This window comes from Rhinoderma darwinii, chromosome 4 (genome assembly GCF_050947455.1).
Source record: "Rhinoderma darwinii isolate aRhiDar2 chromosome 4, aRhiDar2.hap1, whole genome shotgun sequence".
In the NCBI taxonomy this organism is placed as follows: domain Eukaryota; kingdom Metazoa; phylum Chordata; class Amphibia; order Anura; family Rhinodermatidae; genus Rhinoderma; species Rhinoderma darwinii.
This window is the reverse complement of record NC_134690.1, coordinates 334,847,507-334,861,097: the sequence shown is the minus strand read 5'-3', so window position 1 is coordinate 334,861,097 and position 13,591 is coordinate 334,847,507. Positions and strand designations below refer to the sequence as shown.

The window sequence follows — 13,591 nt, the reverse complement described above, 5'->3', positions numbered from 1 at the left end:
TCTGAATATCTTTTCCTATTGAAGTAACAGTTATCTCCTCACATTTTACTTACTGTCCTTACTTTTTAGGCAGATTTGCGGTGGAATGGTACAATTTAGAACATCATATTTCTTTACTCATAAACACAAGGTAACAGTAGTGTGGAGGAAGGAGGAAGAAGAGATGAGTCTGTAATTTGTATTTATTTTTGGTGACCAAGTGACCAGAAGCAGTTCTCCATAGCCTCTAAAATGACTGACTACAGTTGGAACTTGCAGCTCTGGAGTACAAACTGCTGCTCTAACAAGAAAAGAGGAATACTAAACAGCAAAAATGTATTAAGATTTATTATCATTTGTCAATACGTATAAAACATTGAGAAATATATCAGTTCATGAAAGTTTAGACTAAAACATAATAAATATTTTGAACATTTGTAGTGTGTTGCCCAGAACACAAAACGTTCAGAAGGTCTTTCCATGTCACGCCAGATGGTCATGAGAATCCTTATAATGTTGTTGTATAGAATATGCACATTTACTATACAGTCCATTGAATAGAGGAAATTGCATTTTCTAAAAGCAGTCCACAGGCAATAGCAATAACTGACAGGACTCGACTCACGTTCAAGGATACTGATGGAAACAAAAAGAAAGTATATTTTATACAATATGCAATCATTGTATTTAATGTAAAATTAACATTAATATAAATGAAAGTAAAGCTGGCCATACATATATAATAGCCATAGATAACAGCCTTTACTTATAAAGCTTCCCCTCCTTGCCTAAAAAGTAAAGAAGCGAAAGTTTGGGGGTCATTTAGTTGGGTATGTCACTGCTTCAACTAAATAGTAAATGTTAAATGTGGATAATTGGCTTAAGTACAGACTTTGGGTTAAGTTCTAAATTACATTTTTAATCAGTTTTCCAGATCTCTGTTTGCTGGCAGTGAATGGAAAATTTGCCAGAAAAAAAATGTTTTCAGTGTTTGTAAGAAAAAAACAGGAGTGAGTCTAAAACATGGAAATGGTGCAAATCTTATTATACTATATGACGTGCGCTCTCCCGAGCCTCCTCACTCTAGGCCTTATTCACAGCACTGCTCCCGACATCGCTGTTCATATATGGATAGTGATGTCCGGAGCAGAGCTGAAGTCCTGGGCAGAGCGCTAGTAAATGCGCTGCTCCAGTACACTGGCTCTGTGGAAGCCTCTAACATCACTCTCCATATACAGACAGTGATGTCGGGGGCAACCCCTGAGCCGGAGTCCCGGGCTCTGCCTGGGACTCCTGCTCTGCTCCTAACATCACTGTCCATATATGGACAGTGATGTCAGGGACTTCCCCATAGCCGGAGTGCCGAAAACAGAGCCGCTTCAAGCGCTCTGCCTGGGACTCCTTCTCTCTTCCTGACATATATGGACCGTGATGTCAGGGGCAAACCCAGAGCCGGAGAACCGGGCTTTGCCTGGGACTCCTGCTCTGCTCCGAACATCACTGTCCATATATGGATAGTGATGTCAGGAGGAGAGGAGTCCCAGACAGAGCGCTTGAAGCGACTCTGTTTTGGGACTCCGGTAATGTGGAAGCCTCTAACATCACTGTCCATATATAGACAGTCATGTCAGGGGCAACCCCAGAGCCGGAGTCCCGGGCAGAGCGCTATTAGCTCTGGGACTCCGACTCTGGGGAAGCCCCTGACATCAATGTCCAAATATGGACAATGATGTCAGAGGCTTCCCCAGAGCCACAGTGCCGGAGCACAGTCTATACTAGCACTTTTGCTCTGGGACTCCATCTTTGGGTAAACACCTGACATCACCGTCCATATATGGACAGTGATGTCAGGAGGAGAGAAGGAGTCCCGGGAAGAGCGTTATAAGTGGCTCTGTTTCGGGACTCCGTCACTGGGGAAGCCCCTGACATCACTGTCCATATATGGACAGTGACCCCAGCTTTCCCAGGGCCGGAGTCCCGAAACAGAGCCGCTCTACTACTGCACTGCCTGCGGATTCCGACTCTGAGGAAGCCCCTGACATCACTGTCCTTATATGGACATTGATGTTGGGAGCTCCCAGAGGTATACGTTTAACAGTGGCCATACAGTGCCATACAGTGGCATCCGTGTCCCATAGCCTCTCATGCTAAAAAAACATCTACCGTGTGGTATAAGTTTTTTTGATGGGATCCCTCAGGATCGATTAGCGTAGTCTACCACGCTATTACATCCTTTTTTTATTAGTGTTTTTTTACAGGTTCGGTTGTTGGACTACTTCGGAATGGAGGACTCCATAGATGATGGCTTTTTTTTGTTTTTCTAAAAAAAATATGGTTAACGAGGGTGTTTTGTTTCAATTAAATATTTTTTCTATGTGTCTGTGTTTTGTTTTTTTTTACTTTATTACCACTGCCTTAGCAATGGCGGCTGTCTGATTGACAGCGTCCATTACTAAGGCGGGCTTAGTGTTAGCCGGTGAATATGCTTAGTATTGCCTGTCGAGTGTAGTTTTCTGTGTGGAAAAAGTCAGAAAAATATTCAATACCTCGGATTGCCTGAGTATTTGATGTAAGAACAAAAAGTGTGATGAGTCTGAGACAAAAGGGGGTGTAATCGTGTTCCCAAATGACAGCAGGAATCAGCAGGAGTTTCCCGTAACTGGACAGCAAAAGGGCTTTCAGAAGAAAAGCAAGCTCGGAATGGGACTTCAAAGTCTTCAGTCTTGCCAGGAACAAAACAATGAAGATTCCTGTGAGAAACGCTGCTTGTTCTATGGGAAAAAATATATAAAACATCTCACACATTTAAGTCAGCAATTTTTTATTTTCTCTACATTCATCCCAAAAAAAAAAATACAAAAAAAAACAAAACACAATTTTTTTAAGGCCTTTAGCAAAAGTCAGAAGTACACAAGCCTTGCTGGGTTGTGGCCAGTGAGATGTGAGAGGAGCATTGCAGCGGACCCAGCAGTGACGGCACTATTGGTACCTCTTCTCACTGCTCATTTTTCAGACTCAATGACCAATCCGACAATGGAGGAGACATTTGAACTTTTTGTGGATAATTACCGGGTGCTGAATGTGAATTTACCATCAGACGCTAGACCCTGTCGGCATATTGCTACGGCATGCTGTCACTTGCTATTTGAAGGGATCTGACCACTGGAAACCCCATCCAGGCACTGTGTAGGCACTGTGCAGGTACTGCAGTTCAGCCCCATTCCTGTGATGAAGCGGATTGCAGTTCCTGGATGGGAGAGGCGTTGTGTAGAGAAAATGTAGACGGTGTCTCCTTTTTTAGACTCCAACCAGTTGTCAAGTGATGGGAGAACCCCTTTAAATACACCACTAACTGAAGTGAACCATGTTTTAAATAGTCCCACAAGCCTCTGTCGCTAATTATTCTGTGGGGGTTGGGGCTATACAAGACAATGATACTGAATATACACTTATCCTAGGAAGAGCTATATCAAGGCATATATTATTCTAATATACAACATAGACTAAAGGCCCTATTACACGGGCCAACGATCGGGCAAACAAGCGTTTATAGGAATGCTCGTTCCCCATCATTGCCCTGTGTAAACAGGGCAACGGTCAGCCAATGAATGACCAAACACTAGTTCATCGCCTGATCTGCTCTTCTATGCAGCTTTAAAAATCATTGTTGTCGGCAGTAAACAGGGACATATGATGCCAACATGATGAAAATTAAAGGGGACCAATGATCGGAGTAACGATCGCTCACCCCTATACAAAAGCAATCATTGTTCCTTGTGAAAGGAGAAAACGAGCGCCGATCAACTAACTGTCTCGTTGATCGGCGCTCGTTTTCACGGCCCATATCGGGCCGTGTAATAGGACATTCAGTAACAACACTGCTGATAATAAACCTTATCAATATCAACCATAGAAGAAACAGGGGATCCTTGTTCTGCATGGCTTGTTTCTTCACTATTTGGAGTGCTGCCAGCTTTCTTCATTTTCTACGGTTATTATTTTCTATATATGTATGGTGGATGCAGCTCTTATACCATGTGACTGCATCGTATAAAGTGGATTATGACTCTTACTAGGTCCAGCTACATGTATTCACATGAAACAGCAAGTTAACCTACTCTCAAACTGCCAATTTTGTCTGCAATTTCATTTCAGATTAGTAAATAAATATAAAAATCTAACTAGGTTTGAGTCGGGTTTATGTTTTTTATGCTTATATCACGGAGACTAGCGGCAGTGTGAACAGAGCCTAAACTAGCCATATACAAAGTGAGAGTTCATACAATGTGAGAAAACATCTGTCCTCCAAAATGACTAATAATCACTTGCTTTGTTTGAAAATGACAGCTTTTTGGACAAGCAGGTTTTAGGTCTTTTTGATGGTATCCATTTAGGAACGATAAAACAATTACAATTTCAGCTAATGTGAGCTCATAACAATACCACTTTTCAAGCATGCTGGGATTGTATCCATGGTCAATTCATCTGATTTAATCAGTGTGAACTAATTTATTGCAGCATCAATGGGACAGAATGAGTAACAGAATATCAGATTTTCTGGATTATCAGATGGTCGTAGATAAGTATATGAAATACACTAAAAAAGTACAGAATATTCAGTAAGAACGTCCAAAATAAAAGTTTTGTGTTGGAAACCAAATTTTCAGGCTTAATTCTATTGTCTATCTATATAACCCCTTAGCGACATCCGACAATTACAGGAGCTGAGCCTGCACCATGCGTAGAATGTGTCGACTATTTCAAACAGATGACACACCCGCCTGCAACAGCCGGGATTGGAGATCGCTACTGCGGCATCTGAGCAGTTAGACAGAGGGAGAAAGTTCCCTCTGTCCCTCAATTGCCCCCACGATGAAATTGCAGGGTGCCGATCGGTTGCCATAGCAGCCGTAGACCTCTTGTAGGCCTTCAGGTCTGCCATTAGTGCTCTATGATCATTCATATTAAGCCTTGACAGAGGCTTACGTTTATTTCCATAGGGGTCTCTTGGGTTATCTGGAAGTTTACATGTAGAGTGAAATCACGCTGTATGAAAATAAGACTTGAGGTAGGGCTATATGCAATGTAATATAGATTTAGCATACCCAGAGCAGCTATCCCAAACTGCTTGTAGAAATCCCATTCTTTTGCATATCGGATTATGTCCTCTGGGTCTGTATGGGTGCTGGATCCTGGAAGCTGCCGCCACTTGGTGTAGGCTTCACAGAGCAGACAAAATATGCACAGCTTGCCATGAATCTAGTGAATTAAGCAAATATATTTTCTTCTTTTAACAGAATAGATAACACATAGGACAATTGATACAATTATGGACACTTTTCTCCCCTATAACTGCAACAATAATAGAAACATAGAACACAGAAGATGACAGCAGAAATGCTCTTGTTCGTCCCCATACACTTTAATTATTGCACCATGTATATGGAGCTAAATGAGGGCCGACTGACGTTCTCCATCATTGATTGCCGCTCGTGTACTAACATATATCTGCTGAAATATTTAGAACTATGTACACCTTTACAACCAATTGTTTTTATTGTCCTAATGCAACTGAAATGCAAAATGAAGCAGCTTTGTGAATAGTCTTGATTAAAAATTTTATATCATTTAATGTCTACAGGTCCTACGCAGGCCTATGCATTGCCATGGTAACAAACTACAAACAAACCTTGTGTATTCTTTTAAAAATAATTGCGGAGGTGTACATATCCTTTAAAACAAATTATCTTCACTATTTGCTTGTTTCTTAGCAATCGTAATGATAATTGGTCCGTGTGAATGCAGGGAAAAAAAATCAACGATAAGCAATAAAACTATTGTTGATCTTGATCGATCGTGCTGCCAAAAATCATTATCTGTGGCACAATCTGTAAATGTAAATGTCGCTCCTAGCAAAATTTACACAAGGCGTTCCTGCCGAGCGCATGGCTCTCGTAAAAAATGCTGCTTGACAACAATGATGCTCCTCGCCCGACTGGGGGGACGACTTCTCCCCGCTGTTAGCTAGGATAGTCCTGATGAAAATATCCATCAGATCTTCTGCAAAAACAAAGATCATTCATCAGTGGTTTGAACAATTGCTGCGTGTGAAGGGGACCTTTAAATATGTGCCTAGCATCTTATTTAATACATTAGGATGTTAGATGTTTTGCACTGACTATTAAAAGCCTATTTTTTGTACTATATATATACTAGTACTTTAATATACGGTTATTGCACAGGCAACATGGGGGGGGGGGTATGCTTATTTTTTTCTGTAACATTATAGCCTTGTATGTTTCTAACGGATGTGTTTAATTTTAACTAAAGATCTCTAAAATCTCTAAGATTTTAAATTCACGTATTGTGATCTGTGGTCAACGCCATGTTTATTAGTAGTACAGTAGACCTATGACTTGTGGGACTGTATTTATTTCCTTATGCTTGTATAGCTTCATCACATCACTGCCATCAGTCATTGTTCCCAATGGAGCTCACAATCTTATTTTCCTATCTCAAAAACACACACACGAGCAAATTTCATAGAGCATATCAGTATGCTTTTGGAATGAGGGAGTAAATTGGTGTACCCGGAGGATGCCCACACAAACATTTGCGGAACATACACTACCGTTCAAAAGTTTAGGGTCACTTAGAAATTTCCTTATTTTTGCAAGAAAAGCACAGTTTTTTTCAATGAAGATAACATTAAATTAATCAGAAATACACTCTATACATTGTTAATGTGCTAAATGACTATTCTAGCTGCAAACGTCTGTTTTTTAATGCAATATCTACATAGGTGTATAGAGGCCCATTTCCAGCAACCATCACTCCAGTGTTCTAATGGTACATTGTGTTTGCTAACTGTGTTAGAAGGCTAATGGATGATTAGAAAATACTTGAAAACCCTTGTGCAATTATGTTAGCACCGCTGTAAACAGTTTTGCTGTTTAGAGGAGCTATAAAACTGACCTTCCTTTGAGCTAGTTGAGAATCTGGAGGATTACAATTGTGGGTTCGATTAAACTCTCAAAATGGCTAGAAAAAGAGAGCTTTCATGTGAAACTCGACAGTCTATTCTTGTTATTAGAAATGAAGGCTATTCCATGCGAGAAATTGCCAAGAAACTGAAGATTTCCTACAACGGTGTGTACTACTCCCTTCAGAGGACAGCACACACAGGCTCTAACCAGAGTAGATAGAGAAGTGGGAGGCCCCACTGCACAACTGAGCAACAAGACAAGTACATTAGAGTCTCTAGTTTGAGAAATAAACGCCTCACAGGTCCTCAACTGGCAGCTTCATTAAATAGTAGCTGCAAAACGCCAGTGTCCACGTCTACAGTGAAGAGGCGACTCCGGGATGCTGGCCTTCAGGGCAGAGTGGCAAAGAAAAAGCCATATCTGAGACTGGCTAATAAAAGGAAAAGATATGGGCAAAAGCACACAGACATTGGACAGAGGAAGATTGGAAAAAAGTGTTATGGACAGACGAAAAGAAGTTTGAGGTGTGTGGATCACACAGAAGAACATTTGTGAGACGCAGAACAACTGAAAAGATGCTGGAAGAGTGCCTGACGCCATCTGTCAAGCATGGTGGAAGTAATGTGATGGTCTGGGGTTGCTTTGGTGCTGGTAAAGTGGGAGATTTGTACAAGGTAAAAGGGATTTTGAATAAGGAAGGCTATCACTCCATTTTACAACGCCATGCCATACCCTGTGGACAGCGCTTGATTGGAGCCAATTTCATCCTACAACAGGACAATGACCCAAAGCACACCTCCAAATTATCCAAGAACTATTTAGGGAAGCTATTTAGGCAGCTGGTATTCTATCTGTAATGGAGTGGCCAGCGCAGTCACCAGATCTCAACCCCATAGAGCTGTTGTGGGAGCAGCTTGACCGTATGGTACGCAAGAAGTGTCCATCAAGCCAATCCAACTTGTGGGAGGGGCTTCTGGAAGCATGGGGTGAAATTTCTCCCGATTACCTCAGCAAATTAACAGCTAGAATGCCAAAGGTCTGCAATGCTGTAATTGCTGCAAATGGAGCATTCTTTGACGAAAGCAAAGTTTGAAGGAGAAAATTATTATTTGAAATAAAAATCATTATTTCTAACCTTGTCAATGTCTTGACTATATTTTCTAGTCATTTTGCAACTCATTTGAAAAATATAAGTGTGAGTTTTCATGGAAAACACAAAATTGTCTGGGTGACCCCAAACTTTTGAACGGTAGTGTATAAACTCCATGAAGATGCGTTTACTTGAATGTAAACCAAGGACCACAGAGCTAACTACTGAGCTGCCATGCTCCCCTCATGAATACTATGAGTCCTTTGTATACTTTGCTGGCTGCTACTTTTTGTGCCATTTGGGCTAACAGTACAGCAGAACCGTCCCCATAATATACTGCTCTTAAAGCGTCTCAATAGTCCCAAAAAAAAAAAAAGTCTATACATTGGAAATGTCAACTTACGTGATGGCCTGCTCCTAAATGATCCATCGTCCGTACCTGCATGCCGGTTCCCCGATTTCCCCTCTCCAGGATGGCCACCGCAGTATCAGAATTTGCTATGTAGATCTTCTTTGGACATCTGAGACACGCTCCAACCCCTTTCACCGCCTTTTGATGGATTAAATTGGATGATGTCGGCCCGTATCAGCACTGTTTCTAGCAGCGCCGTCGTCATTAGCACTGGTCCCTCGGATAGCAGTGGAGGGGGGGGGGGCATATTTTAGACTTCCAAAGAAGATCTCCATATTGAAGACTGAGACTGCGATATCCATCTTGTAGAGCCGACAATGGGAAATCTGAGCACAAGAACAGAGGCCAAATCATTCAGGTGTGGGTAGGCAGATGAGTTGAAGATACATTTCCAATGTATAGTCCATTTTTTTGGGGACTTGAGGGTCACTTTAAACAGGACATCATAGTATAAAGACAGATCCGCTTTAACACTAAATTTAGAATTCTACCGGTTCTCTTTTACCAGAAAGAGAACACTTTGTATCATGTGACCATTACACAGAGCTGATCTGATAGGACATAGGTCACATGCCATGGGCAACCAGCAGAATTATGAAAGTAGCTATGTATATGAATGGAGGAACAAAAGCAGTAGCGGAGATTATTTGCTACATTTTTAATGTAGATTTAAACTAAAAAAATATATATTTTTAAAAGCGGAGTTATGCCTTAAATATAAAAAATAAGATAACCCCCTCCCCCCTGTATAAAGTGAGTTTACACAACCTACTGAGGTGGATACTTTGTATATTTTATCTACGACTTACATTGATTGCTGTATTGAAGAGGATGTGTCTATAGGCTTGTACTTTGCATAGCATGGCATTGATCAGAATAATGACAGGATCATATTCAATGTACTTGTCCACAGGCTTCTGGCAGGATTTCTACATTTAAAACAGAATATAAACATTTTAGTTAAGTTAGATACCTTAAAAGTCATATGTCATTAAAAAGAATAATGTCGCACAGACAATGGTTCTCCCGAGAGTACTAAACCTTATAGATCTTCACTATCGCTAGAAAGAGAAAGGACAGTGACAAGCATGGGCCTACACTCCCTGGTCTGGCCCTTCTGGACAGCTCAAATTGGGTGACACAATCCCGGGGAGATGAAACGGACACTTGAGAAAAGTGAAGGATGGTGATTGGCACAACTGCCTGATAATGTGATAGGGTCTGAGGGTTTAGAGGACGGCCACACATATCACCAACACATTCATGACCAGCCGGGTGTCCAACTGCATAGAAGCCACTCACTTCTTGTCCAAAAATACATATGAAAATAACATGGAGGACTACCCCTTCTGCTCTCATAACACGAGAAGAACGATTCTCCTGAGTGATCAGGTTTTAGTGCACCAACCTCCTTCAGCGCTCCTTATCAATTTGCCGGACCCTAGTTTTCAAAGTGACTACTGAAATTTAGTGGTAGTATGTATATTCGCTCTAAAATGCTGGTCGTATCCACTTGCTGTTGTGAGAAACACAGGTGCCCCCCACACCCTAAATCCACAAATGTTATTACCAATATCTTGATATCAGAGTAGGGGTGGGCGATTATGACCTAAATTCAAATCACAATTATTTTAACATGTAACCTCGATTGTAATTAATGAATGATTATTTAGACCACTCCCCTTTAAGCATGCTATGCCCCCTATTTGCATGCTACGCCATTGAATTAATATTTATCCTTTGAGCCTGCTGTATACTACTGTATATAATATACCCACTGACACTGCGCCCACACAGCATATTGCCCCATAGCTACAATAACCCTATAGCTGCCCTCACACAGTATAATCCTCCCATAGCTGCCCCCACACAGCCATAATAGTGCCTAGTAAATAATATGCATACCCACCTAACTCTGTTTCAACGTCGAGTGGAGATCCCCCTGCCCCTCTTGTCTGTGCAGCTCGGCGCAGACAGGCGCGATGACGTCACTGCCTCGCGTCCAGTGATACAAAGTGAATGGTAGAGCAGGGACCTTATGGCTCCCTGCTCTACCATTGGATTAAACTGTATCTGCGTCCTGAAGATTCAGATACAGTTTAAACCTGGGAAAAGAATTGAAAAAAAAACGAAATGCGCAAGATGATGTCGGTTAATTGCGCTGAATTTTGGTTTTGTTTTTTTCCGATTAATTGCGCAGCTCTATATCAGACCTTTAATTTTGGTGACATGCAATTCAATCAACAGAAGGGAAGGCAACAGAAGGATCTCCTACAAAAACCAACGGCTGCAACACCCCTTCCATCAACATGTCATGTATGAAGATGAACAACCATTCCGTTCACATTTCCCGTCATGCATTCTATACAATTCATCGGTTGATGAACTTGACATGTTCTTAGGGTTCTCCTTGTGAATAGGCTAGGGGACTTTACTTTCTGCCTGAATTAGGGTGGATCTCCCATTCAATAAGATCTTAGCTCCCTTTGTCAAGATCTTAGCGCTCTTCATCAAGATTTTAGTTCCCTTGAACGGACATGTTCTTAGGGTTCTCCTGGTATTGAGGCGAGCGCGCCTTTACCTTCTGCATGTATTAGGGTCGATCTACCATTCACCAAGATCTTATCTCCCTTCGTCAAGATCTTGGCTCCCTTGAACGATTCTCCTGGTCTGCAGCCCCAGCTCTTGGTTAGTCAGGTTGCTTCCAGGCTTCAGAGGAAACCAGCCAGGGGAACCCTGAAGATCTTTGAATCATAGGACTACAGGTATGTAAACATTTTTGGGGAATACAAATTTTCAGTTTTTGCAGAAGTTATTTTATTTGGGCTTAGTGAGAGAACATATAAAGTTATTTTCTACTGCCACTCATTCACTACTCACACAGATAGTGATCTTCAACACTCCATGTTTGTAATCTCTGTAGAGTTCAGTAGATTCCTCATTGCATTCAATGCACCTGTACAGCGGCTTCATATTTACTTGCATGTCGTCTATGGGGGCATTCATTCTGTAACCCAAAAAATTCAAGTTAGAAAAGTATAACCTGTTTTTTGCAATGGTACCACTTTGAGTTACTTATAACTTATTGACTACATTTTATTTAAAAAAAAATTTGCGGTGAGGAATGGGTTATGATTACAACGGTATAGATTAGAGCAAGTATGTTTCACAACGTTTGCTTAATAAAGGTCCTTTTCATTGAAAAAAGGGGATTATTTTTTTAATCTGGATATTTTTTTTCTATAATCTAATTTACTAAGGCGGTAAATGGCCCAGATCAGAGTTATCTCCGATCTCAGCTGTTGCAGCGGGAAGTCGGCTGTAAATAACTGGTGCCTCTCTGCAAAATTCTATGGAAAAACTCAAAAAAGAATGATATGTGGTTTTAGGATGTTTGTTTTATCTATGGCCAGCAACAGATGAAGACTTGTACGCTCGATAGATTATTATTATTTTTTTAAGTTACTCTAAAAGTGAGGCCACTTTTGGATAAAAAATGGACGTGACAGGTGACATTACTGAACATCTGTCGCATCAATTAGTTTTGATCAATGTGTCTTGACAGCTTGAAAAACGCAAGAACGACAAGTAGAAAACAGATCGGATGACAAGCTGTAGGGTGAACAGAGTACTCATAATGGTAATTCTAAATCTAGTCATATACATTACATACGCATGTCCGGCCCATCGCTATTTCACCCGACTCCACCATAGACATGCACAGAAAATGCAGGGGTAATGATCGGCCGAGGGTAACTTCGCTTTGCAAAATGAGCAGTTTGCTTGGGGGTCTGGACACCCTGCGATCATACGATTGTTGCGGCGGCTCATCCCCACTATAGAAACAGTTATCTACAACCGTAGCGTTAAAGGGGTTCTCCAGGAAACATTGGCAGCCTAGGCTACCCGGGATCCCCCTGATTGTTCACACAGGTAGGGCGGCTCACCCGTTTGGGTGTCTGTGGCTAGTACTGCAGCCCAGTCCCATTCAGGTTAGAAAGATATAATACAAGTAACTTATATTACAAGAAAATTCATAGGCAACAGTGTGTATACATCTTGATTTCTACAATTATGATGGGGGTCTTTCTGATCAGTGTAGACGTCTAGCAATGTATGACTGCACCATTGGCCTCCTGATGCATAGGAATGATGAACGGATCGGGGGGCAGGGTGACCCATTTATCATCCGCGTAGACCCCGTCCACAGAACATTATTATACGTAGATTATTGGGGCCACGACACACCCACCTCTCCTGACAACCTGCCCCAGGAGCCTCAGCCTGTCCTGTTCTGACAGCAAACACTTCGTCCACTACTTCCTGCTCAGTGAATGAAGCGCGGAGGCTCACGGGAAATGTAGTTTTCCGGGTGTCCCGCTGAACGCACACATTCGCCTGGAAGACTACAAGTTCCAGGCACCGAGGTAGTGGGTGTGCATTGCGGGCGGTGTGTGTACAAAACACACAGGCACAGCTATAGGGACGATGATGGCACCTGGCATGGGTGCACTGTGCGTTCTGCTGCTTGTACTGGTGGCCGAAGCAAGGGCAAGAGGGGTGACTGCCAGCGGGGGAGGAGGAGGAGAGAGCACTCTGCACCGGACACTGCTGAGCCCAGATATAGGCAGGCATGTCGGGCCCGGGGGCTGCAGTCACAGGGACCCGGAGTCTGACTCCGCCTGGGACCTGGAGGAGTGCGGTGAGTCGCGGGACCCTGTGACCTGGGTGACACTGGCTGCTGCTTTCCTATACTAACACTTCATATACTACAGGGAACCTCATGTTACGTGTGGTGTACCCAATGTCTGGGTGAAGCTGTCCGGGTACCTCATATATTGGGGTACACATGTTTCACGCACTAAAATGACATAACTACACCTGTATTTAAAGGGGTCTTTCCATTTTATGTAAATATACAACTTTCTAAAATACTTTTTGAATTCTTGCTTTCTGTCAGTGAATGGAAACATTCTTGTACATACTTGGTTTAGCTTCCATCTGAGCATTTGTTAGGCTCTATTCACATCTGCATTTTGGAGGCTCCGTCAGCAACCCCTGTTACAGATTTTGCAGATCATTTCCACGGCCCAGACGCACATCCGTAAATATATGGAAAGGTGT

At 42.1% G+C, this 13,591-nt stretch overlaps 2 protein-coding genes across 4 annotated transcripts in view; one reads left to right on the top strand and one right to left on the bottom strand.

Moving 5' to 3' along the window:
• Positions 1–309: 309 nt before the first annotated feature.
• ARV1 (ARV1 fatty acid homeostasis modulator) lies at positions 310–12,795 on the bottom strand. Its single transcript, XM_075864440.1, has 6 exons — positions 12,720–12,795; positions 11,348–11,474; positions 9,277–9,396; positions 5,085–5,238; positions 2,526–2,750; positions 310–615 (listed from the first exon to the last, which is right to left on the bottom strand). The coding sequence occupies exons 2-6, from the start codon at positions 11,471–11,473 to the stop codon at positions 521–523; spliced, it is 720 nt and encodes a 239-aa protein (XP_075720555.1). The 5' UTR covers position 11,474; positions 12,720–12,795; the 3' UTR covers positions 310–520.
• Positions 12,796–12,927: 132 nt separating this feature from the next.
• Positions 12,928–13,591, top strand: part of TTC13 (tetratricopeptide repeat domain 13) — a 67,243-nt gene continuing 66,579 nt past the window's right edge. For all 3 annotated transcript variants that reach the window (XR_012883224.1, XM_075862842.1, XM_075862841.1), the window contains exon 1: positions 12,928–13,169. Coding sequence is in view for 2 of the 3 variants with exons in the window: in XM_075862842.1 (XP_075718957.1) it covers positions 12,956–13,169 (214 nt within the window). In the remaining variant the exon portion in view is untranslated. The remainder of the gene's footprint in view (positions 13,170–13,591) is intronic.